Consider the following 26,912-nt stretch of genomic DNA (forward strand, 5'->3'; position numbering starts at 1 on the left):
CCCGGTGTGACACACATGGGACACAGCAAGAGGCTGCACAAGCCCCTCATGGGCGCTCTTGGCTTGTGCTGTCCTGAGGTGTGTAAAGAGGTGGGGAGAAAAAGACTCTTGAACCATAAGAGAGGCAACTTTTCAGTGTGATTTGAAAACCACGACTCTGCTGGCTTATGGAGGCCGTTTATTTAACTTCCTATAAAACAGGAAAACCTACAGAGCAGCTGTAATGTGGGGGGTCCCTCCACCTTCTGTGGCAGCTGGTGTCTTACAGCCACAGAGGTTTTTTTTTCCCTTGGCATTGCTACACACTCCTGAGGCAAGGCTGAAACAGAGTGAGAGGGGAAATGGGGATTTTTTTAGACACATTCTGAAAGATATATTTTGAAGGCTCCGTTTTTATTCTGTAGCGGTTAGAAAACCCCCAGACAGACCCAGAAGGAAGGGCTGATCCTCCATTTGGAAACTTGGACTGTGTTACTTGGGTTTGTCGGGTTTGCTTACACAGTGGAGGGATGCTCCAGGAAAACCTTCGGGGTCACTGAAGTAGGGATGGATGCTGGTACATTTTAACACTGTGACATTTTATTTTGTTGCCTTTTTTTGTTACTTTTGCCATTTTCAAATATGTAATAAAATCTCTTAGTTTTGCTATGATTAGGTTTTCCCCTTTGGCTCGTCCGATACTTAGCGGGATCCCAGTTGCAGAAACAATAAAAACAATGGCATCTCCAGAAACTGAATGATGGAGCTGTGCGGATTAAACACTTATAATGCTTGTGCTGAAGAACAAATGCCATTTCGGGGGTGGAAAAGTCAAGTGGCAAGACCTAGAGGAAAGCCTGACCTGGCTTATGTTTTCTCTCAGATCTGTGTCAGATAGCAGGGGAGCCGGAAATCCCACTTACTCACATGGGATAGTTCCGGAGAAGCTGGATGTTGTCAGACAGGAGCGGTTCAGACACTGGTGGGAAGAGGGCCTGGGACAGCTCCTGGAAGGATGAAAAAAAGCACTGTCCCCGGGATCTGTGACAGAGCGTGGCGGTGGCTGCCAGCCCTGTGCTCCTGCATCGCCGTGAAGCTCCAGGAGGGAGGGCGGAGGTATTAACGTGTGAAATAGCAGCGAGAAGGAAATACTTTCTCAGGCAGCCTGCAGTGGTTTTCTCGCAGCTGAACCGTCCCAGGCGGGGCCGTGGGGTGCGGGTGCAGCACTCCATCACCGGACACCCACACGGATGACCGGAGCCTCCCTGCCAGCACCGGCCGCAGCTGGTTCGGGGGAGAGCAGGCACTTCCCGTTCGCTGCGGCGAGCCCGGGTGCGCGGGGAAGGGGCGGACTGGGGGGGTCGGGAGAGCAGCGAAGCGGCACAGCCCAGCCGCGGGGTCCCGGTGGGCTCTGCCCCGCCGCGGGGCCGGGGGACTCCGCCGGAGGACGGGGAGGAGCCGGGCAGAGGGGGCTCCGGCAGCGCCAGCCCGCGCCGCGCCGCGTCCCCGGCGGCATGGGAGGAGAGCGGAGCGCGGCAGGGAGCCGCCCGCCGGGCCCCGGCATTGGCGGCGGCGCAGCAGCGCTGGCAGCGGCGGCGCCGGGAGCCGCGGCCGCCGAGGGGAGGGGTCCGGCTCCGTGCGGTCGCGGCGGAGCCGGCGCTGCGGCAGCGGCAGCGCGGCGGGGCGGAAGTCCTTTGTTGCAGCCGCGGCGGCAGCGGCAGCAGCAGCAGCGGCGGGAGCGGCGCGGGCACAGCTCCCCGTCGGCGGCCGCCGCCTCTCCCCGCGCCGCGGTAAGCGGGGCCCGGGGGCCGCCGCCGGGACCCGAGGAGGAGGAGGCGGGAGGCGGCCGCAGCTCCGCCGGCGGCGGGAGGTGGGAAGTGCCGAGCGGCGGCGTGGCCCGGCGCGGCCCGCCATAGTGGCGGCGGCGCTGCCAGGTAGGGGCTTTCCAGCCGCGGCCGGTCCCTGGCCAGCGGCCGGCGCGGTGACCTTGCGCCCGGCGGCCGGGCAGGGCACGGCGCGGAGCGGAGCGGCGCCGCGGGGACCGCGCGGGGGCTGAGCGGCGGCGCCGCGGCGGCGGCTCCGGCTCCGGCTCGCTCCTTGCCTCCCTGCTGCCCTCCCTCCTTTCTCTCCGGGGGTCGCGGCTGGCGCGCCCCACCTGCGGCGCGGGGGCCGGGGGATGCCGCGCTGGAGAGCGAGAAGCGGCCTAGGGAGGTGCAGGGGCGAGAGGCGGGGAAGGGAAGGGCACCGCGCCGCCCGCGTGGCTCCGGGGCTCGAAGTCGCGGTAAACATCTCGAGTGCCGCTATCGCGCCTGGCCCCGGCCCCCGCCGTGGGTCCCGCCGCTTCTCTTCCTTTTGTCTTCACAAAATAAACGCCCCAAAACTTGGAGTGAGTTGCGGTAGTTTAGCGAAAAACGGAGCGGAGCTGCAGCCCGGAGGGAATGCTCCACCCTGCCAGGCGGGAGACTTGGGTTTCACTCGGGGCTGGCAGTGCGCTGGATCGCCGTGGAGGCGGCTGGAAAGGAAGGGGAATACTTTTGTCACATAAAAAACAAGCCCTGTGCCGCTGCGGGAGCGGTGTCGAAAGTCTCGTTCTTCAAAGGACGCCTCTTTTCTGCTCGGATAGAAAGGTAGTTGAAGAGAGTAGAGGAAATGGGACTGAAAACGCTGTGAGTTTGGGGCTGGGGTTTTATTCCTCTGTATTTTTCAGGATTTTTTGTAACTCAGTTTCTCAAGTTTACCCTGTTTCAGCTGATACAGGAGTGCCGGTTCCTCTTGACATGTGGGCGTTGGTAAACGGGTAGCATGGCTTGGATGCTGCTTAACATTTGGGTGTTCACTGCCAGGTTGTCATTTGCTTGCATTATTTCCCTCGCACTCGAGTATCGCAAGGTACAGCACGCACTGCAAAACTATCCGGGGTTGCAACAGTGCGGTGTTCCTTAGGCATTTAATTACACTAAACAAACATTCCTTTAATTAAAGGTGTTTGTTTAACATTCCTCATTACAGCTCTTGGAAAAACCCACAGAGCAGCCGTGAACAGGGTGATGCGGGCTTCTCGTTTTTGCCGAATTACAAGTTAAGCTTTCATGGCGAGCGGGGGAGAGGCGTTGGGACCATATGGCCGTGGGGAAAACCGGCCAAACGCGAGCGCTTGCGGAGATTTTCCTAAGCAGCAGCAGCAGCACAGCGAGTTGATATGATGGTGGAGAGATTTTTGGATAACTGGCCAGGAAACCTAAGGAATAACAAGTAGTATTAGTTGCACTCTGCTGATGTCTGAGGTTGCAGGGAGCCAGCAGGCACCCACTGGGGGGGTTGGATGCAGGTAATGAAGATGTGGGTTGGTGATGCGTGGGAAGCTCAGAGAAATAATAGAAGCCACTTCTTCCTAGTAGCCAGAAAGTTTTGTGTGGAGTAAGATCACAGACTTAACAGATGCTTCAGCTCTGCTTGCACAAGTCTTTCCCCTCATCAGGCTCAACCACTGCTGTCACTGGCGCAGGAATTAGCAGTGATTACACTGAGAATGCTCATGCCAACCAGGGATTTGGGTTTTTAGATACTTTCTTACTTGAATGTGAGCGGCTGCTTCTTTCACAGATTTCTGTTCTTTCTGTCAGCAGAGAGCTGCGGAAATCCAGGCTGGAAAAAGCTGCAGTAGGTATTTATTTACCTGCTGGATGGAAATAGTATAGCTGCTCAGAACTGAGAGAGTGAAAGTTTCCTGATACAAGCCCGGTGTCCTTTCTCTTATTTGTTATGGCTGGGCCTCTTACTAGAGTTGTTCTGGACCTCACACACATGTAGAGTGAGAAGCCATGTGTTCATTTTTCAGTTTGGGTAGTGGTTCTCCAGCAGTTGGGTTATTCTGCCCTGCCTTTGCTTGGGAATGGTAAACATGCTCACCCAAAGAGTTCTGCTACAGACACAGTGTGTGGGCACAACAGCTGACATAATTTGCATGAGCACCATTTATATCCTCAAATTGGTCTGGTAATTTTTAATTTGTGCACACAGTGTCACTGCAAAACTCCAGAATTCACTGGCTGTTGCCTTTTCTCCCCATATTAGACTAATTTCATTGGATGGAGACTTTAGTAGCCTTATTTTTATTTTTAACATGCTGAAAGTAAAATGTGAAACATTTGAGACCAGGAAGAGTCAAGAAAACCTGTAGTCTGATCAGTGTGTCACAAGTTACTGTGCTTCATTCATGTGCATCCAGCAACTTGTTACACTGAAGTGCAACCTGTATTTATCCAAGGATCCTTTCCTGGAAGGCACCTGTGGCTTCATTTGAGGGTCTCAAGACGTGGTTAAACCACCAAGATGCCTCCAGAAGTTGAAAGTTGGTGTAACTCTGAGAGCCAAGATGAAAAGGCTCATCTTTCTGCTGCAAAGCATAGATTGGGTGTCACAGATTTTTTCCCCCACTAATTGTTTCTTTTAAACATATCATTACCGTGTTGCCTGACAACTGTAAAGGTGCCTGATAAAAGATAACTGTGACTTTCTAGAGTCAACCTTTGTGGCTAGCAAGTTACTTTAAAGGACTGCATAAGGTCTCTCTAGGACTTCTACTCCCTAAATATGATCTAAAGTTGTTTGAAGTTGATATGAGGCTTTAGCACAAATTCAGGTATTTTTTTGTCCAGCTGTATTCCTTGTCTTTTGAGGAATATACTGATCTAAGACCATGTAATGTATCTTAAGTAACTTGCAGTTAGCAGTTGAGAAGCATAACTTGCTAAAATTGGACGTCTGTTTCTCATTTGTGGGCATGGATGCTGAATCAGCAGAGAACTGCTGGCTGAGCAGTGGAGAGCAGGGCATCCAGGAGCTCTGACAGCTCTTGCTGGAGGCTTTGGAGCATCTTCCCTTCCCCTGGTTCAGATCTAGCCCAAGTGCCATGAAACTTGTTCCTATTCATTGTCCAGGAGTCTGTTTAAAGTGAGTTGGTTCAGCCATGGGGACGTGTCTGAAGATGAGTGTCTGCCTCACTGGAATCATCTTCCCAACTGGCATGCCTGAAAGGCAGGCGATTGGAAGGGCTGGGAGAGGAGGATAAATTATACCTTTAGTCCTTCATAGAGTGAATAATGGAGCTTAATTACATTTTCCCTGCCAGTACATGGAATTCCCATAGCTGTTTTAATTTATGATCAAGGCTATGCTTGCAATGCAAACTAATCTATACTCACTGTTGAGGTGGACAATTATCACCTAGCCCCAATTCTTTGCTGTTTTTTGCTGTTGTTTGTGTAAACTGAGACACCCAGAGCAATCTCTGTGGCTTCTTATTGAGTATGTCTAGGTAGAAGTTGTAGCCTTTCGATAGCTCTGTGGTCAGTGCAGTAGCCAAACACATTAAATTCTTGGGCGTTGTGTGGAGAATTTCTACATGTTCTGTAGGATTTTCTGCAGCATGTCAATGCTTTCATTTAGGAATCCAGGCTTTTTGACAGATCTGACCCACAATGGCAAAATTAGGGGGAAGAGTTCTTGGGAGCCCACACCAGGGTGGGGTATGGAGACAGACGGTGATGGGGGATTTGCTTTCTGATCCTCGTGTGCTTGTTTTTTGGATAACTGGGCGTTGTTTGCTTGAGGTTTTCCTGTCTCATTTTCTATTAGCACCAAATTCCTCACTCATTTATTACACTTTTGTCCAGCCTGTTCTTGGTTTCCACAGAAAAGCAGGCAGTAACTAAGCATGTAAGTGCTATGTTTTTGCCTGCTCAGCAGTGGAAATGCTGGGTTTTGAAAACCACCTACTAATTTTAGGAGCCGAAAGGCTCCTGAATTCTGAACCTTGTGGTATGTCTGTTTTAAAGACAGAGAAGTTAGCAAAAGAACTTCACTACTTCTTTGCTTGAGTACTTCTTTTACTTCTTTTGTTTTAAAACATTTCAGAAAACTTTGAGTGTGAGGAAATGACAGCATGGAGCTGTAGTAAATATCTGTTTTTTCTTGTTAGCAGACTTAGAAACGATATAATTGGTTAGTGTAGTAGTGCAACTTAACCTTGTTCATGGTCACATCTGAATAATATTTAAGTGGTGCTTCAAAAGAAAAGTCTCGTGGCAGACAAGTAGCTTGAATCAAAGCTTGGCTGTGTAAAAAGAAATATTTACTAGGGAAATAAAATGCATATGGAGACTTGGAGTGTGAAAATACCCAAGTCAGATACCTTCAGTTTTCATTTTCATATCAGATGCTTTTCTGGCACAGTTTCTCAGAACACCTCTGCATCATTCAGTATTGCTTACAACATGGCCTGTGCTGCATTTACTGCACAAATCAATCACTGCTGGAGATGGAGTTACTTGGGTTCCTCATGGACTTGTGAGGTTGGTGCCTCCAGAATTTGGATGCTTCACAAAGTGTGCTAGTCCACTGGGGCGAGTGGCTGGTGATTCTCCTCACTTTGAAAAAGAGGATCAGAAATCATTAAAAGCTTTGGATTGACAAACTCACCTGCATGGAGCTTTCATTTTCCAGATAGTCAATGTTTAATACATATAGAGGATAGCTCCCACTGGCCTCAGTTGCCACCAGTGGTGTGAGTAAATTGGACATCCGAAAAATTCAAGCCAGATTTATTAAAAGAACCAAAACAGAAAGGTTGAAATTACTTGTCCTGGCACTGACAGCAATGGCATGATGTTCTCAGTGTCCATTGCTGGGAGATCCTCCTTTTTGTCCCTCACTTTTCATTCACTTCACATCTCCCAAATGCTTGGCCAGATGAGCAGGGATCTTGTCTTGTACTGCTCAGATCCTGGACAGATCCAGAGGATGTGCTGAGCAAGGGAAATTTTGGTAAGGGAGAAGAAGAATACACTATGATATATACATAATATATGTGTGTACCTTGAATTTTCTGTAAAAAGTCCTGTGGTTTTTTTTTAAAGCAAACTTCAAAAATAGTTGGCAGTACTTGATCCACCCACATGAGCGATAAATACAGATTGCTGCCATTTTAGCAATTAACAAAATAATGCTAAATTACCATTTTCTGAGAGCTTGCTCTTGTTGGGAAGAAGTTTGTCAGCAAGCCTGTCATGCTTGTTGATGGCAAAGAGGTGGCAGGATTGGGAATTTGGGGTGCAGTTCCTGCTCTGAAGGCGTGAATGCTGTAATTGTTTTCCACCCATTCCCCAGAAAGAGCTTGTCTGTGTTCTTTACCCCTTCTGCCCTAGGTCCTGCTGCCTGGCTCTTCCCAGCCCCTTGCCCAAGTGGCTTCTTCCCTCCACAGTTCAGACTCTCACTGCACCCATTTTTAATTCCCAGCCAGAACTGGGAGTCTTCTCCATGAGCACAAGGGAAGCTGAGACCCTGTGGTGAGCCGTGCTGTGGAGCAGTCCAGGAGGCTTTGTTATCAGCTGTGACACTGTGGAGGTGGCACATGGAATCATGGAATGGTTTGGGTTGGAAGGGGTCTTTAAATGCCATCTAGTCCAACCCCCCTGCAGTGAGCAAGGATATCAATAAAATCAGGCTGATCAGAGCCCAGTCCAGCCTGGCCTGGGGTGTTTCCAGGGATGGGGCATCCACCACCTCTCTGGGCAACCTGTGACAGTGTCTCAACACCCTCATAATAAAAAAATTTCTTCCCTCTATCTGAATCAACCCTTTTGTAGTTTAAAACCATGGCAGAGCTCTGTGCAGAAGGGGATTTCATTGTGGATGGCTCAGGCAGGCCCCTGTGTACTAAGCAGCTAGAAGAGAATGAAATGTTCTCAGCGAGGCTGTAGTCTGAAGTTTTAATAACTAATAAAACTCTTAAGTGTGAATAAACTGATAATTTGTATCTTCTCCCCCTCAAGCATATAGCTTGGCCAAATTTGGGCAGATTTTTATATTGTGACAACATATCTAAGCCATAACGCTTTCTCCCACATAATGTGTCTCCTCAAAGATTTTGGAAGAGAAACTTCTAATTTCTAAATGAAAAAATAATAATCTGCATACATGAAAGATTTTTCTTAGCCTCATTTTTGGAACCGTTTTGGCTGAGCTTTTCTGTGGAGGAGGGAAAAGTAATCAGTCCAAGGTTTCAGAAGGAAAGTTTTGCCATTGCTGGTTGAAATGTGTCGAAGTTTTAAATAGTCCAACACAGGCTCTCGTGGTGGGAGTGACATCCAGCAGGTTAATACAGCATCCAGAGGGAGGATACCAGGACTTGCATTAACACAAATAACCTCATACACTCTGTTTTAATACCTACACGTGGTACTGCTGTGGTAGAGACCAAGTACATGTCAAATCCAAAACCTTGCCATCCTGCTCAAGCAGCCTCATGCTTTTTTCCCTGAGTGTTGGCATTGGCAGTGGATCATTGCTGCATGTCAGGATCCACGTGCTGAAAGCTTTGCAGGAGTTTGTGTGTCAAAAGAAGAAATATCTTTTACCATTTTCAAGGAAGAAGACTTGAAAAAGACGAGTTTGTGTGCTGTCACTCATTGTTCATTCCATCTGGAAATGACCCATGTGCAGGTGCCTGCAGATAGTTTGTGAGCACCTGTTTTAGTGGATTGCTGCTTGTATTGCTACTTTTTTATTGGAGGACACAATGGAGTATATCTAGTGTAAAAAAACCACAGTTAAATAAAACATTTAGAACTTGCCAGGTTATGAGGATGGGGAAGTTCACATGAGCTGTCCTGAGCCTTTTCTCAGTTGGCAGCTCACACCAAGAGGCCAGTGGTGCCTTAAAAGGCATAATCTCATTTTCTCATTGGTTTTTACCCTTAGAGTGTGAAAGTTGAAATTAATTCTTTATCATTATGCAGCTGCCATTCTTAATACAATAGATTGAGTTACATTTAAGCATCTAATGAGTTGCCTGAAATCCAAAGCACTTGGAAGAATATGAAGTGCACTTTTATTATTACTTGATGTGAAGAGATTTGCTGTTCTTCATGGAAATATGTGAAATCACCCAGTGACACAGACGATAATCAGGTTCTGTAGAAAAGGTGTGAAGTTGTTTCAGAGGTTGTCCTACTTTCAAACTTTCCACTGCCCTGCAAGTTAGTAATAAAGAGAAATGGATTCCATGCAACAAGTTGCATTTCTGCAGTGGACATCACTGCACCAAACCAATCTGAGAATTATTATGGGAGGGTGCTCGCCTGGAGTTCTGGGTGTAGAGGGTTGGGTTGAGAGGAGAGGAGCAGCTGCCATTCAGATGCTCATCATCAGTGTAGTTCAACCCAAATCTCAATCTTCCTGTTGCCAGACAAGATCTTGTGCTGGTGGTGATCCATAGGAGCTGCTGTGTGAGTTGGCAGTAGGGAATATTGCTGGGTGGGGTGAGCACGTTCTTTTCTCGAGAGCTTGAGAGCCTTTCTGCCCTGGCAGTCCTTTGTGGAATGAAGAACGGGGACTTAATGCTAGGTTTGCTGCTTAACAAGCCAGGCAACGCCTGTGACTCGCGAATTCAACACTAATTGTGGAATTTAATTTCTCTACCCATTTTTCCCCCTAGGAGATGTAAGCTGTTAGGAAAGTAAGAAGAAAAATGGGGCATTTGTGTGTGTATTGTGTTTAAATTTTGGATAGTTGAAAGAGTGGTTGCAAATCAATCCATGCATTTCATTGAGTCATAAAATGCCCTTTAGTATATGTTACTTGCTTGCCTGTGCTTTATTTGTACAAACCTCTTACAGTTATTTGCATTGTTTGCAATAACCTTTCAAAATGTTAAGAATCCTCATTACTGCTTTATGTTTTTCATTTCAATTAGGGTGCTCTCTATACCCTCTTCTGGCTCCTCACCCCCTCAGCCTGTGCAGTTGGAACAGCTTATGTGTATCAGTAAAGGTTTTCCAAAGTGAGTCGTGACTAGGCGCTGGCCACGCTCGGTGAAGTTTGTCTTTAATCAAACACACGCCTCCTGTATACAGTGCATTTCTTCTGGATATTTTTTGTTAACATAAACCATGATGTTTTCTTCCTCTTTTTTCTTGAGGGCAAGTTAGTCCTTTCACATAGAGCAGCCCTCAGCACTGGCAGACCTTTCTCCCCGGTCTTTGCCGAGGCTTCATTTCACATGGCTCCACCTCTGGCTCTCTCAGTTCTCCATTGCTGAGTTTTTCTTTGTCCGGTTTCCCATCTACGTGTTTTGGTTACATTTCAGTGCTCTGAACGAGTGGTTTTGAGAGCAGTTGGAGGCACGGTGTGCACCACTTCCTGCCTCTGCAGTCCCTGTGGCTGTCACGCAGCTCGCCTGGTCACCATCTGCAGCGGGCTCGAACGTGGGACGTGCCACCACAGCCCGGCTGCCCTCTGCTTCTCAGAAGGCGTTTGAGTTTGCAGTTCCTGGTCTGCAGGGACGCCTTGTAGAGAAGGTTGAGATGGTCCCTCAGCTCCCACGAAGAGCAAAATGTGTGGAGTGGCTTGTGTGGGTGCTCTGTTGTCTCTTAATTTCCTTTAATGGGGAGGGAAAGACCAGTTTGAGCCTGGACTGGTTTCCAGTGTGCGTTGCATCATGTGCCCATTGGACTGGCAGGTAAAAAGGCAAGTTGAGACTGAAGAGTGGTTTCTGACAACCAGCTTACCTTGTATAGGTGTTGTCCTGGGGCCATCTTACAGAAGTCTGCCCTGTGAAGTTTTTGAAGTTCTGCGTTCATAATTCATATCTGAAAACTTTGGCTGTAGGACTTTGAGATATATTTGCTAATTTATATTCTAGCAGCTCTGATTGACATGTGTGCTGGTTATGTTTATTAGTTTACTAGTCTTGTGAGTCTAGTGGTGAGCACATGGAATTATGGATGTTTTCACTGGCATCAATATTCATAAGTAGTTACCAGCAGAGATCTCCAGACAGGAAGCTGTACTGCAGACTGGCAGAATAGGAAGATCTAGAGAGAAAAGAGATGGCAGTTCCTCCCTGCGTTTAAGTAGGCTTTGGGTTTTGTGCTCGTGATTTAACAGATACCTTTTTCTTTATGCAGGGCTGTAATCGAAGTACAAGATGGCAAAAACCAGCCATAGCAACTATGTCCTTCAGCAGCTAAACAAGCAAAGAGAGTGGGGCTTTCTGTGCGACTGCTGCATCGCTATCGATGATATTTATTTTCAAGCACATAAAGCAGTCCTTGCTGCCTGCAGCGCCTATTTTAGGATGTTTTTTATGAACCATCAAAACACTACAGCCCAGCTGAATCTAAGCAACATGAAGATTAGCGCTGAATGCTTTGATCTTATTTTACAGTTCATGTATTTAGGAAAAATTATGACAGCCCCTGCCAATTTTGAGCAATTTAAAGTGGCCATGAACTATTTACAGCTATATAATGTACCTGAGTGTCTAGAAGATATACAGGATACAGACTCATCTAGTTTAAAATGTTCATCTCCTGCTTCTAGCACCCAGACTAGTAAAATGATATTTGGTGTGAGAATGTATGAAGACGCACTTGCTAGAAGTGGCAGCGAAGCAAACAGGTGGGGCATGGAGCCACCAAGTTCAACAGTAAATACATCCCATAACAAAGAGCCTGAGGAAGAAACTTTGCAGCTCAACAGCTTCCCCGAGCAACTGTTTGATGTCTGCAAGAAAAGCACCACGTCCAAATTCTCTCACACAAAAGAGCGCGTGTCGCACTCACGCCGGTTTGGAAGGAGCTTCACCTGCGACAGCTGCGGGTTTAGTTTTAGCTGTGAAAAGCTACTGGATGAGCACGTGTTAACATGCACCAACAGGCATTCCTACCAAAGTGCCAGGTACTACAGTGCTGAGAAAATAGACTTTAGTGAAAAGAACTCTACTTCTAAAATGATTTCCACACAAACAGAGAAATACAAGGGGGACTCGAACCACGCTGCGGACGATTCATCGTCTCCTGTGTCCAACGTCACGAGCAGAAAAAGCAGCACGGTTGCTTCTGAGACATCAGGTGAAGAAGGAAGTAGAGCCTCTGAGAGGAAGAGGATTATCATCAAGGTGGAGCCAGAGGACAATCCTACAGATGAGCTGAAGGATTTTAATATTATCAAGGTGGCAGATAAAGACTGCAATGAGTCTTCTGACAATGACGACCTGGACGATGAACAGGAAGAGCCGCTTTACAGATACTACGTCGAGGAAGAGATGAGAGAGAAGAGAAATGCTCGGAAGACTCTAAAGCCTCGTTTATCCATGGATGAGGATGAAAGAAAGTGTTTGAAAAGTCCACGGCACCTTAACAGCAAGGCTCCTTCAGTGCAGGAAGATGTGGAGAATGCTCCCTGTGAACTTTGTGGGCTAACAATCACTGAGGAAGATTTGTCCTCTCATTATTTATCCAAACACATAGAAAATATATGTGCTTGTGGCAAGTGTGGTCAAATACTGGTCAAAGGCAAGCAGCTACAGGATCATGCACAGACCTGTGGAGAACCCCAGGATCTGACCATGAACGGGATCAGAAATTCTGAGGAGAAAATGGACTTGGAAGAAAACCCCGAGGAGCAGTCAGAAATAAGGGACATGATGTTTGCAGAGATGCTAGAGGACTTCAGGGACAGTCACTTCCAAATGAACAGCCTTCAAAAAAACCAGTTGTACAAGCATTCTGCCTGCCCTTTCCGATGCCCCAATTGCGGCCAGCGTTTTGATACTGAAAACCTAGTGGTTGAACATATGTCAAACTGCCTGGAGCCAGATCTGTTCAAGAACTCCATGCTGGAAGAGAACGAGAGGGATCACAGACGTAAGCATTTCTGCAACCTTTGCGGGAAAGGATTTTATCAGCGTTGCCACTTGCGGGAACACTATACCGTTCATACCAAGGAAAAACAGTTTGTTTGTCAGACATGTGGGAAGCAGTTCTTAAGAGAGCGCCAGTTGCGGCTCCACAATGATATGCACAAAGGCATGGCCAGGTATGTCTGTTCCATTTGTGATCAAGGAAACTTCCGAAAACATGACCATGTACGGCATATGATATCTCACTTATCAGCTGGAGAGACTATATGCCAGGTCTGCTTTCAGATATTCCCAAATAATGAGCAACTGGAGCAGCACAGGGATGTTCATCTGTATACATGTGGAGTATGTGGAGCAAAATTTAATTTGAGGAAAGATATGAGATCTCACTATAATGCCAAGCATTTGAAAAGAACATAAGCATAAACATACTGTTAAAGCATTAAGTTGGCAGCAGAGAGAACACCAAAGCAAAGCATAAGTATAGTATAAAAATTTGAAAAGGAAAAAAAAAATTGAAAATAAGTCTCTTTTTTATTATTTTTTTAAGACCCTCCTAACCATAGGTGTCTGTTTAGGCTCATTAAGTATAAAGCTTTGAAAAGCATCATGTGTTTAATTATTACATTTTCACTGTTTCCTAATACCAGTTTCTGTTCTTAATTTTATTGTTTTACTACGTAGATATACAAATCATTATTTTTAAACTGTAGATTAAAAGCACAATGTTACCCCTTCACTGACTGCTATTAAACAGTTCTCGGATCTTCCGTAAGACGAGTGCTTTAATATTTCCATGTGTTGTTTCTTCATGTGAAAATTTTAGATCCCAGCGATTAATGTGCAAGAGCATAATTGTTCGTAATCCCCCAAATTAATTTTCAAAATTAAAAAAAAAAAAAAAGAAGGAGAAAAACAAACCCAAACCAACAATGCCAAGAAATAATCCTTTGGGCTCTGACTCTGCTGCAGGGGCAGAGCTGGCTGTCCTGTTCCTGCTTCTTGGTTCTGTTGGAAGGCTCAGTTAACCCTTTCAGGCTCGGGCTGCTGTGCACCAGGGGGAAGGGAGTTAATGACTGTCGGGATAACCGAGGGGTTCCAGCACTGTGGTTGTTTTCCAGATGGGAATTCCTAGCAGAACTGTTCAAATGATGTTGGCCTTTCTTTGACTGTCTGTACCTCTGTGGGTATATTTAACCTGCTTATCCTAACATACAAGGGAGGAGTGGCCGTGGTGGGTTGCTAGGAATGCAGTGTGGCCATGTGTACTGAAGACTGCATTTTCAGCCTAGCTGTGAACCGTGCCTTGCTGCTTGTGTTGGAAAGTTAAAAGCAGGGTGGGTGTGGAGATAGTCCCATGGCTTGGGACCTTAAGGTTTTTTTGCTTCTTGTTTTCATGATACTTTATGAATGTTCTGTTTCTCAACAAGAATATAACAAGAAAAGACTGCAGAGTTTGCTTAATAAATGTAAATATATTTTATGCCTTTTAAGATTCCTTTCTGATTCTAGCAGAGTCTATGCAGCTTGTCTCTTAATTTAATTGAATTTAAAAATCCTACTGAGTGCCAGCTGACATCAATTCAGTGAGGCACTTTGGCCTTTGAGAGAGCAACTGGCTTTGACTCTTAGGCACCAGCTGTCTAAACGTTTGTTAAGTGTGTGATTTGTGATGGGGTGGAGGAAAGGATCCTAATACATAATTGTGGAGAAAACAATTAAAAAATAAAACCTAGTTGTACTTTCTCCCAGCAGATCTCATTTTATCAAAGAGGGTGGTAATGTTATTTCCTGCTGAGCTATGGAGTGAGGAAAGTAATTTAGATCAGCAGTTCAGGCAGTTGGAATAGATGATCATTGCAGGTCCCTTCCAAGTGAAATGTTCTATCACCTCATGTGCCAGTGGTGGGGTTGAGAACAGGAGCCAGGAGCTGACGGTCTAGTCCAGGGCTTGTTTCTGTCAGAGTTAATTTCATTCCTAGTTTCTTGGGGATTAGGAGGGGTGTTTCAATTTTAGACTATTCAGAGGAGTGAATACAATTCAGAATCTCCACTTTGACTATTAAAAGTAGTGTGAGTTGCCTTGCATTTATTCAGTTTTAAATATGCATTAGGATTTCTCTTGTTTGGCACACGTGTGCATTTCTGCAGTGATGGAGAAGGCTCCCCCACCAGCCCTTGGTCCTGAGCCAGCAGCTGCTCCGAGGCACCAGCTGCTTTGGGTGCAGTTTCGTGGGCTTTTAGTGTTTTGCTTGAACTGCTCAGTCCTTTGTTTTCTTCTGTGATGCTGAAGTCAGCCGAGTCCTCGATAGCACTGGGGCCAAAAGAGCACAGGATGAATACACTCCAGCACTCCAGAGCTGGGGTTCCTACACTGCACACAGGGATTCCCTGCCATGCAGATTGTCCCTCACAGTACCAGCTGGATTGGGAAAAGCAGTCAAGGGAAGTGAAGGAGAACTGGAGAGCACTGGGGGAACTGGCAGGAGGGTCTGGTGGCACTGGAGCAGTGGGAGAAGAGATCCTGAGCGGGAGGGAGAGCCAAAGGCAGGCAGGCAGGATTAGAGCAGTGCAGTGGGAAGCCAGTCCCAAAGGTGGCATGGAGGGGGTGGCTGGAGGAGTGGATAAAATGTCCCGGCTGTGAGAGCGGGGTGAGGATGACTCAGCTTGGCTGGGGAGCTGTGGCCTGAGCCATGAGCTCACGGACAAACGCGGGTTGCGTACCAAGCACGGCCGGCCCCGCTGCGGGCACGGCTCAGCCCCCACTAAAGACCTTGCTGAAAAGCAGCAGTGACCTCTGCCATGTAAGGGATCAGCCCTGAATTCGGTGAAGGGCTAAGGGTGATTTATAGAGCCTCCTGCTCAGCATCAGGAGCCCTTGTTTACAGCCTGCTGGTCTGAACTTGACCCAAAATGTTTCTTAAAAAATGTGACTTCCTAGTGTAAGTAGACCTGCCAACTACGGAAGCTAAATGGAGAAACTGGGAATGATGGTATTTACATGTACTATCTAACTTTATAAACACCCTGAGTACCTCTGTTTTTCAATTATAAGCTGTGTTGTAGTAGCCTTTCAAAGTAAAGTTTGTTAAACCTTTCCAACTGAAATTGATGTTTTTTCCTGTTCTAGTGAAACAAAACCCAGTGCCCTGGAGTTCACATGTATAAAAGTCCATGCTAAGGCTCACAAAGAGCGTGAATTGCACTGCAGGGAAGCTTAAAAGTGGATCTACTTACATGTAGGCAGAAAAAATCAGAATGACTGAAGTAGCCTGAGAAGTGATCAGGGGGAGTATAGGAGAACATAAACAAGTCAGCCTGGCTTGCAAGTAGATGAGTGTTTTAAATAGATGAGTATTTAAGATGAATGTAAAAGCGTGCAGGGAATAGCATGGGACTGTTAGAGAAAGGGCCTGGAGTGACAGGAGGAATTTGGCTGCTGTGAAAGGGGAGAAGGTCTGGGTGCTGAGGCAGCCTGGGGCTGGCCACTCCTGAATGTTCTCCCCAGAATGGGACAACATCTGCAGGAGAGTGAAATGATGGTGTTTCACTGCTCCTACCATGACAAAAATGATTTAATGTGGAGACAGAACAAAAGCAGACATGAAAAAAATCAGCAGCAGTTATCCTAGAAGTTTTGCTGTTACTTGAAAGATCATGAAGGAGAAGCAAAAATATTTAAGAGTTCTTTTCCCCTAATTTGTACTTTTCTGTTGCCATAACATTGTTCCTTTGCATCTCCTTAGTGAATATTAGCATGTAAAAGCACTTAAGGATCTTTAAAGCTGGAGGTGTAAGCATTGCACAAGGCGTAGCCAGAAAGAAAAAGATTTGCTGGATGCCATCAGTTATATTTTTAAGTGATTTGCTATTCTTATTTTTGGAGGACCTCTCTGTGCTCTGTTGTTTTTCTCATTTTGGCAGTGCTATGGGCTGCAATCCTGAGAATTTTTACGTGGCCAGCCTAGCTCTTAGCTTTCAAGAGTTACTGAAAGTTAAAAAGAGGGAATTCATGAAGACCCAGTACGAGCTTCTAAATATCACAAAAGCTGTTGAGCTTCTTTTTCAGTTTCAGAGATGTTTAAAATGTTTAAATATATATATATATATATATATATATATATATATATATATATATATACTTGTAAATGCTTCCTGCTGACTTGTTAGTTCAAGTATTAGTATTTGTACATAATGGTATTTGTAGCCAACAGGTCTATGGAGATTTCAATAAATAGAGTATCATGGAATTCTAAGAATTTATGCTTTAATTAGGGGACTCCTCTATGTAATATTTTCATTTGGTGTAAAACATACAATTCAGCTTATTTTTTATTCAAAGCTGAAGACAGAAAATATATTTCCCTGGAGAATGTATTAAAAATACATTGTTATAGAAGTGAATAGTTTGACTACACGATTGTATTTGAATACTCTTGTGGTAAATCATCAAGAGTCCCAGAGTTATTGGTGAGGACACGAATTTGCTCCTGGAGGCTGTGCCACCTTGAGCCCTGGCAGCCCTTTACTTCTCCCCATGAGTTTCAGCTCTCCTTTCCCCTGTGTGCCACCCTCTCCATTGTCAAAAAGCACGGATCTATGTAGCTTCACAATGAGCTGAATCAAACAACAGGCATTTTCTATTCCCTGTGGGGCTGGTTTTTGCCTGGATCAGTTCCCTGCTGTGCTTCCCTCTCCATCTCTGTGTCAGATCTTGTGCAAGCACAATAGAAGGGGTGCCACAGAGGAGGAATGAGTGGCTGGGAGGGGGCTCGTTTGCTTAAAGGAGCTGTACCAGAACTCACAGCATGTCCCAAATTTAACTCGGTCTCTGTCTCCCCCAAGCATCCTCGGGGAAGCTGAACTCTTACATTCATCTCCTATTTCCTGATAAGGAAAAAGGCAGCCCAACCTCTTACAAGTGAGACACATCTCTGCTATCTGCCCTCTTCATGAGAACTGGAAACCTTCCTGCATTCAGCTCATCCCACAAATATGCTCTGGAGCTTTCTTAGTGTTTCTTGCAGCAGACTGGGTAGTGCTCCACACCACTGGGTTTGTGTGGTTGGCCTGGCCTGAGGCCAGGAATGAGCTGGGCCCCTTGTCTGGCCAAACACCAGGAATGGCTCCCACCTTCCTCTGGCCTTCCTGCCCTCCAGCTGTGGCCCCAGATGCAGCTGTGGAGCTCCTCTGTTGCCCTGTGCCCCTCACTGCTTTTCACAAGGGGAGACAGTCTCAGTATTGGTCTAATGCTGAAAGCTCAGGATAATTCCCTGTGTAAATTAAGCTGATGCTGGCAGTGTCTTGTTATCCCTGTGTGCTTCTGACTTTGAAGTGCTTCTCAATCTCAGAGGGTTAAAAATCAATTCTTCTGACTTCCCTTAATCTCAGCTGGTTTGATGCTTGTCGCAGACTTACAGACCTACAAGATGAAGCATGACTAATTTGACTTTATAAAGTCTGCTGAAGGCTAGAAATGAGGAACATGTTTTCTAAAGCTGACATTTCTGTAGTTCTCAGCTACAAACCAGTTTTCTGTATTTTCTTCCAACTTCCAAAAAACTCCTAAAATATTGTTGTGCAGTGTATTTTTGAGATGTGTGAGTAGGCTGAGATTTTGTAGGGGAAAGATGCCAAAAATCAGGACACATTTTATAAGTTGAGTGTCTTTTGCTGATTTACAGTCATTTCCACAATTCTGGAATTAATTGTGATTTTATTTTTTTTTAATGCAGAAAGACAAATCTTAATTTGTAACAGGGCAGTAGAGCTCATGACTCAGGAATCACTTCATCATGACTATAAATATTCAGCCCTGAAAAAAACAGCCCATGTTTCTTTTCATGTACTTGAATGGCCAGTGCCAGCTTCATAGGAGAAATGCTATCAGATCTTTATTTGGGTTATTTTTGCCTTCAAATACCTTGTAGGGTGGGGATTTTAAAATTAATTTAAGACATAAGAAAACAACGTTGTGCATCACGCTTTTAGAGAAATAGTTTTCAGTAATTCACACAGATTCCCTGTGTAAGAGAGGTTGGAAATAGATTTATAAAGTTTTATATTAATATATTACAGGGAACATAACAGAACTGTGAGATGAGGAATCCTCAGATGGTCCAAGGCCAGGCTTTGACTGTCTCTTTTGTGTAGCCAGCGTGGCATACCTCACCCCAGCAGCCCTGAGGTTCAGACATGGTCAGGATCTTTGATTCTCTTGCAAGAAAATGAAAAGGTTTAATCCTTTCCTGTGTCTTCTGGCATACTAAAAACCATAGTAAATCTTCCTGCAGCTACAACCACAAAAACAATGCTGCATCTAGAATTTCCGGTGGGAGGAAAAAAAAAAGAAATGGTTGAAGAACTTCCCTCTCTGACAAAGTTCTGCTGCATTTATTGTTTTCACTTAAACTCAGGTGTGATTTACATCAATGAGATTTTGGGGTGTACTTTTTTTTGTTTGCAAATAAGACATGACTTCAGATAAATATGTCTTGTAGGTCTGTATATATCCCCAGACTCCTGAGAGGGAATGAGTGCGTCCCTTACAGACCTCTAAATCCTGGAAGCTGTGTAGATTGTAGGAAATCCACTGGAAATCAGGACTGTTGTAAATTCTTAGTTTCTCAACTTGTCTGTCAGGCAAAGTGCCACCAGTGTCAGCAGTTGCCAAGGTCTCTGCAGCAGCCGCACTGCCAACACAAAAATGCAAAAATCAATCTTTTCCCCTCTCTTTTCCCCCATGTCCTCTGATGACAAAGTTGCTATTTTAAAAACACATCCTTTTGGCTCTTTTATTTGCCTTCTGTTTTTTGGAAAGGAGGATTTGCTTTCTTCTTGTTTTAAAGCAATGACTAGGGCTGAGAATTTGCCTTTTTTAATAGTTCTCACATGTTCAGTTGAACCCATGCAACTCAGTAATACCTGTTCTCTCCTTTTTAGGTAACCATCCCACTACATTGTGGATGGTCACCAGAGGGACTTCTGCTTCTGACTCCCCAGAAAATGAAAGGGAAAAATAACATATTGTCCTTCTCTCCATGGCAAAAGCCCCAAAGACCATGAAAGTTTGTGGAAATGCAGATAAGCTGTCTAAAAATAGAGTTTGCTGAATACCATAAATTGCTTTTGGTTTTGGCAGCAGACCCACCAGACTTCTGGTATCAGTTACGCTGCTCTTACACAAGTCTATGTTATGGCTTTTATTTAGGATGCTAAGGATGGTACCCTGGTTTCTTCCCTGCCTGTGGGTTTCCTCCTGGTACCTATTGGTACAGAGTCCCAGCTTCCGAACTACTGAGGTTCTGGTTTCTAGCCATACTTAGACAAATCAGAAACATTTGAAGGGACAAAATCTCAAGTATCCCTCCTTTGGGAAAAGGACAGATACAGTAATATTGTAGGAAGAGGAAATACAGGGTAGGATCCCTTGGAACTGGTAAAGAAATTGTCTTAGTATGTCCCACAGCCCAGGAGAGAACTCAGATGTCTGAGCTACATTGTTATCAGGTGAATTAAATAGAAGTTGTGTACACTTACATATGCTGTAAAATATGACACTTAATACTCTGCGTGCCTGGAAGTCTCAGGGTTAGCCCCACCTAGTCTGCTTTCAGATGGATTGTGTTTCACTTAGATTTTACTGGCCATTGCTGACACCGTCAGTTCTGCCAGAAAAGACAGAGGTCCTGATGTGCAGTAACTTAAAAACCAGAAAATAACTCCGTCAAGACACAAGAGATTTTACAGTAATTGTTACAGTTCTTTCAGCTTTAGTCTGTTGTGCAAAGAGTTAAATAGTTCAAAGGCAGTTTCCTTTGGAGAATGTTTATTTGATCAAGTTCAGTGTGGGTTAGACCCCAAATAGAAATACCAACTTCAAACAGAGCACTACTATGAGAGAAGGAATAGTCTGTGGCCTTCCAGACCTCACAAGCTATGCTGGCTTGTTACACAGAGTCAAAACAAAGATGTCCCTTAGAACAGATATACATTAACTCAGTGTATTTCACACACCACATCTTTTATCTCCCATCTGCTTTTCTCCCTGGTCCTTTGGGCTGTGACGAAGTTACTGAGATCCCGGATAAATTACAGACTCCTCAGTGAAAAGCACGTATGGTGTGATTGGACCATCCAAGCCACTTGGATTGTTAGAGGAGCTACTGCTCCTGTTTACTAAGCCTGAAGTCCTCCATCCTTTGGATTTTAGAACAGTGCTTATCTTTGCTCCTTGGTTCCCTTTACATTGCAGGAAGCAGGGTGAGGAAGAGCCCTGAGTACTTCTCTTAGATGGAGCCTGGAAGATCTTGTTGGCTGAGGGGTGTTGTTGTTTTGTTTCTTTAGCTGGCTAAATATTCAGGCTTCTAATAAATGCACTAAGCCTTGAAAAAGCATTATTAATGCATGATGAGATACACCAAGCTCAGCCACTCAACATAAGAATGGAACCCATGCAGATGCTGTTAGCACAGGAACCTGATATCGGGCCAAATCTGGAGAGTCATCTTTGATCTGCCTCCAGATCCTCCTTTTATTTGTAAACATGCAGCTAATCACAGACTTCCTCTGACTTTGATGAAGTGGAAGGAGCCGCATCCTCTGAGCTGTGGGAAGGGCTGGAACGCTGCAGATGCTCGGGATGCAGGGATGCGCGTTCCGGCGCCATCTCGCGGGGAGCGGGGAGCGCGCCCATCCCCATTCCCAGCTGGAACTCTCCGGATCGCCGGGAGGAGGAGAAGCGGATCCTCCCGGCTGAGCATCCCCGAACAGCTGCTGTGCTTAGGGCGAGTTTAGAGTCTGCGAGGAGGGCACGGCGTTTATCGCTCATCTCCCTTCCTGCAGGCGGTGCCGGCAGCTCTGCGAGTGCTGCACCCAGCCCAGCACAGCTGGCACCGATCAGCGGCGTTTCTGCTGCCTCATCGGAAAAATGGATTTAATATTCACAGGCAGCCCACCTTCCCGCACTCAGAGGTGGTCCCACGCAGCACAGCCGGTGTGTTTGAGGGAGGTGGTGGAATGTGTGTGAGTTGTCTGCGATTTGCAAACGACAGAGATTTTGGACTGCAAAGTGCAGGCTGGCATGGTAATGAACAGCAATGGTAAACACTGATGTTGCCTGGGGAAAAATAGTGCTCACATGCACACTGTAGTTAGAACATCTTTTTTTTCCTGCTTTGTTAGTTTAAAAAAAAAAAAAAAGGTACTTCCTGACTTCTGAGCTAGTCATGTAAGAGTTACTTTGCAATAACAGCACCAGTCCAGTGAATTTGCCTCCAAGATTTTACGAATGTGGCAGGCAGATATATGGCCTTGCTGCCAGAAGCAGCAGTACTTTGAAGGCAGCAGTTTGCCCAAGACTTGTTTCCCTGTTCACATTACCCTCATGGCACAAAAAAGCTTTTTGTCCCAGCTGGCCTTTCTGCCCACCTTAAGTATGTGAACATGGCACAGAGGGCAGATCAAATACCAGACAAGCCTGGGCCTGGCACACACAGTGAGTGAGAGCCTGGCCACGGTGCACACCGAGGTGTGGAGCATCACTCAAGGCTTTCCTCTCAAAGGTGTGCCAGGAAATTCAGCCCTGAGCTGGCCTTGAGGATGCTTTGGCAGGTAAGTAATGCAAAGAGCTGCTAAAGCTGGCTTCGTGTGCAGCCTCTGCAGAGCAGACACAACCACCTGGGCCAGGGCTGCCACAGTCTCATACAAACACCAAGGTGTAAGTTATCCAGAAGTGGCACAATCATACACTTTGTACAATGCGACTCGCAGATCCAGGGAAAGAAGTCAGTGTCCAAAATACAAGCAACCCAACAACCCTGAGGATTGTCCTCAAAAGTTACATCCATGCGTTTCCAGTTTCTTGATTGTTCCTATCGGACACAAAGCTGCTCATATTTGTCATGAACTAGTGTGGTTGAAACAGACTTACAGAAATTGCAAATATTTATACAGTTTATCTGCATTTTACATAAAATAAGAATTTGGGGGGGTGTGTGTGTGGGGGGGCTGTGTGTGTTGAGTAAATACATAACTGTTACCTCTGAGATAGGCAAGATAAAAAACCCACAACCAAAAATACAGTCAAATATGAAGCAGTAAGAAGTATTCCAGAGTGGGGGTGTTCCAAGCTATGAGTGGTTGAGGGAAATAATACTTGTACAATTTTTTGAGCATCCACTAAGCCAAGCCATAAACCACTGCTGGAAAGTAACACATACAGTATGAAAAATTACTTCTGGGAGGTTTGGGAAGTGAAGTTTTTCTTCAGCAAATCTGTAACTGTTTTGAAAACAGACGGCAAAGGAAAAAGAAGCAAAAGTTTCTGAAACAAGATGACAACATTGTTTAAGGTCGTGTTCTGGTGGGGTAGGGGTTGAAGGAAATGTATGGCTTTTTAAAAGAGTTCCTGACTGTGGTGGGTGCTCTGAATATAACTGAAGGATGGGTATTTAGAGCAAAACCACACATGGTGAGGTGGGAGGGACCACATCATGCTAGCAAATACAGTACTGCAGTGTGGGCTTCTGACTTTTAATATTTTTCTTGCATTTCTTTTCTGCATGGCAGTAGTGAAATAGGGACTTCTAAACTTCTGAACAACTGAGAGAACCAGATTTGGAGAAGACATGAGGAAGAACTGGTCGGCAAAAGATTTCATAAAAACTCAGAACCTCGTGTGCCAGATCTGAATTGGCACCACCTTTGCTTTTTTGACATACTGCAGCAGTCGCAAAAGGCACCAAAGCAGTCAAATTAGAACATGCAGTAAAAGTTGTTTTGGACTCTTCTATGTATCATAAATCTTACTTCCTTGTGACTATTACTTACAGCTGTAAAAAACAAATTTGAAGTCTTTCATGCAGCACACAGCCAAAAGAGGCAGATGCCAGGTGTTAAGGGCTGCACTGAAATGAATTTGCAAAATTTCTATTCACATGCTGGAGTGCTCTTTTTCTGAAATGAGGCTTCTTAGAGTTGCTGTCAAAAACTGTGTAGATTTTTTAGTTCAAACATTACAAGTGTATACTCATGCACAATGCTTAACTATCAAGTGTTAAAAAAAGAAAAAAAAAAAAAGAGTAAGAGGTGAAAAAAACCCTTAAAACTGAGGACAGAGGGTCCCTGAGGAAGGACAGGATGGTGAGAGTGATCCAGCTGACTTGATTCCCCCTGCTGCCATGATCATCATTTGCAAGCTGAAGAGGACCTTCCATGGAGCACAGTGCTTGCATGAGGAGAGTAAAGAAATGGTGCTCTGGTCTTTTAAAAAGAATGGTGAAAATTTTTTACCAACAAGGAGATGAGTAAATGTGAAATAATCTTCACTAGGCACAGGGTGCACCTTGTTCTGGAGCTAAGCCTTGCAAAAGCTGGCTCGAAGAATCAGGATTTCATGTTCAGATTTGAACATTTTAGAAGTGCTAATGCTTCCAGCTAAATTAAGGGGGGAGGAAAAAACCCTAACCAAAAAAGCAATGAGGCAGTAAATGTTCCAAATTAGGGAAAGCATGAATTATAAAAATATTAATTTCTTTTGCTTCTCTTAGACAACAGTGGATCAAATTAAGACATGTAAGCAGACTAAACATGCTGATTATATTCTGCTGTAGTTACGTATCTTACTAATTCTACTCATGATTATAAAAGGATGTTTCATTGTTCACTTATAACTGTTATCCCGAGAAGAGTCTGTCTATAATTTTATTTAAAATCGGCATCATTTTCATTACTGTTGTTACAAAGTGTGTACAATATTGTCTGTATTGCAGCTTGTATAGGGCATGTGTCTGTGCTTGCTTTACTCTTTTTAAGTTTATAAAGTTACTATACAAATGCAAGAAAAGATGTTCACATATCTTTGAATGTGGTTGCTTAATCTAATTACCTAGCCCCCCAATGTTTCAGCATATAGATGTTGAAGGTAGCAGCTCTATTAACACATAACACCTTAAACATTAATGTAGGCATTTTAAAAGCCTCCGGTGCAGCACTGGAATGCTGACACTTCAGTCCCAGTTGCTGTATAGAGCAAAGGGGAGGATGGTGAATATCTGGGCAAAGCCAGATACCACTGGGGACTCTGCAGGGAGAAGATATCTAAGAGAAAATGGGATGTCCTTTCTATAGCAAACATGAAGGACCTTAAGAGTAGGACCACCACAAAGCAGAGGAGAGAAGGGAATACATTTATAGCATCGCCTTCAACAGTATGCAAAGTGTAGGACATCTAGAACAGGCTGTGACTGTTCTGTAACTTAGCAATTACTTCTAGTCTATGTAGAGTATCAGTAAAGACATTCCAGGTTAGTTATCATCATCTTTAAAGCTTATTCTGTGCTTTGCAACAGTATCTTTAATAAAATACTCTTACAAATCTGCTTATTATTCTCATTTAATTCCATTTTATACCTGAGTTGATAACAGTCCTGGCAACAGGGTGAAGTTACCACCTGCTTCATCAGCTCCTGTGTTTTTCCCATTCACCTGCTAATGGCAAGAGGGAAAGCAGAGATGAATAAATACTCATAGAAATGAGAAAACGAGAGAAATTCATAGTATGCTACTGTTCAATTATTATAAAAATTGTTCACACTAAGCATATCAGTAAATCTGAGAGATTAATCACATACTGATCTCTGAATAAGAAGTATTGGTCCTTGCCTGTGTTTACAGTACACCATTTATCTTGTTTAAGACTTAGCATAATTTTATGGCTTTACAGTTACTGCCAATAATTGCAGTATGTTATTTAACCCCATCACAGCAGTTCTAGATAAAATTGTCTGTTTTCATTTATTTACTTCCTGGACCACACAGAGTATCCTTTTAATATCTTCAAACAAGACCAAGCAGAGTTCAGGTACATTAACAGATAAGATTAGAATTCAGAATAATCCTGGCAAGGTGCAGGTGGGATCTGAAAACATTATTTAATAGGAACAAGTGCAAGCTGGAACCATTAGCTGCGCAAGTAAAGGAACAGCTGCTTAATTTAATAGAATTCTAGAATGGTTTGGGTTGGAAGGGACCTTAAATATCATCTTGTTCCAGCCCCCCGTCATGGACAGGGACACCTTCCACCAGACCAGGTTGCTCAAAGCCCTGTCTAACCTGGCTTTGAACACTCCCAGGAATGGGCCAGCCACAGCTGCTCTGGGCAACCTGTGCCAGGGCCTCACCACCCTCACACTAAAGGATTTCTTCCTTATATCTAAACTAAATCAACCCTTTCAACTGAAAAACTGAAATTTGAAAAAGAAAAAAGAAAAGAATCGATGAATTATTTTCGATCATATTTGGAAAATTAATCTGCAACATCAGGATGTTGCAAATAAAGGTAAAAGCTGAAATGTAAAACTGGAGTATCACCTGCTCCTTCAGAACCGCTGAGGCGAGAGCTGGTGACATCTCCAGTTCTGAGCATAGCACTTGAAAACTAAGATACAAGGTGCATGCAGGAGAAAGCAGTGAATGTCTGGAAACCAAGATTTTCCTTCTGAGCACAGGTTGTGATTTTAAGTCATTTTACAGAAGAGATAGTGGTGGGAAAAGACAGTGATTTCCATATATAAAATCTGGTTGCAAAGAAAAATGACACAACTGTTTCTCATATCCACAGTCAATATGAATAAAAATAATTGCCTTAAATTTGCACAACAGGAAATCTTGGTTAAACACAAAATGGAACTAAATGACCTTCTCTGATCTGATTCTGTGATTACTGGAAAACATTTTGCTTTAAAGTCACTTGCTTAGGACTGTCAGTAGAGCTGGTACTGGCTGCAAGAAAAGGAGGCTGCAGATAAAGGAATAAAGAACTCACTGGCTAAAATACACAGCACACCAGTTTATCTAGTTAGCACTAGTGATACTAACTTCAGCTTTTAATCATGCCGCAGCAAACTGTCAGAAGTCTATGTAAATAAATGTGCTTAAAAACCACTTAATTATAAAATAATTATTCTTTGAAGCAGCAAGCTTTAGTTTAATCAGTGCTGACAATTTCCATGATTTTATTGAGTCTAATCAATCTGAGGCAGCCTGGTTTCAGTTGTGAGATGGTGTAACGAGCTATTTATTTATTTAAAAAAAAAAAAATCAGACCTGCAAATTACATGGAAAATCCTGAAAGTGTAATCTGAACGTATGGTAAAGATGAACAAGCCAGAAGGTGAATAAAGCCACTAGGTTTATAATTTTAGGAGATCTGACTCATTTGAACTCCTGG

The 26,912-nt window shown here is 44.5% G+C and overlaps 1 protein-coding gene across 6 annotated transcripts; it reads left to right on the forward strand.

Annotated features, from left to right (window-relative positions):
- Positions 1–713: 713 nt before the first annotated feature.
- Positions 714–25,062, forward strand: ZBTB1 (zinc finger and BTB domain containing 1). Of its 6 annotated transcripts, XM_033061578.2 has the most exons (3): positions 718–1,095; positions 10,947–12,858; positions 23,252–25,062. In XM_033061578.2, exons 2-3 carry the CDS (start codon positions 10,967–10,969, stop codon positions 23,286–23,288), a joined length of 1,929 nt encoding a protein of 642 aa, XP_032917469.1. In that variant the 5' UTR covers positions 718–1,095; positions 10,947–10,966; the 3' UTR covers positions 23,289–25,062. The 6 variants fall into 6 exon arrangements, with proteins under 6 accessions (XP_032917463.1, XP_032917469.1, XP_032917467.1 ...); XM_033061572.2 differs by lacking the exon at positions 23,252–25,062 and having other exon boundaries at positions 714–1,095; positions 10,947–13,457; XM_033061576.2 differs by lacking the exons at positions 718–1,095; positions 23,252–25,062 and adding an exon at positions 1,139–1,311 and having other exon boundaries at positions 10,947–13,457.
- The last annotated feature ends 1,850 nt before the right edge of the window (positions 25,063–26,912 follow it).

This window comes from Catharus ustulatus, chromosome 6 (assembly GCF_009819885.2).
Source record: "Catharus ustulatus isolate bCatUst1 chromosome 6, bCatUst1.pri.v2, whole genome shotgun sequence".
NCBI classification, from domain to species: Eukaryota; Metazoa; Chordata; class Aves; order Passeriformes; family Turdidae; genus Catharus; species Catharus ustulatus.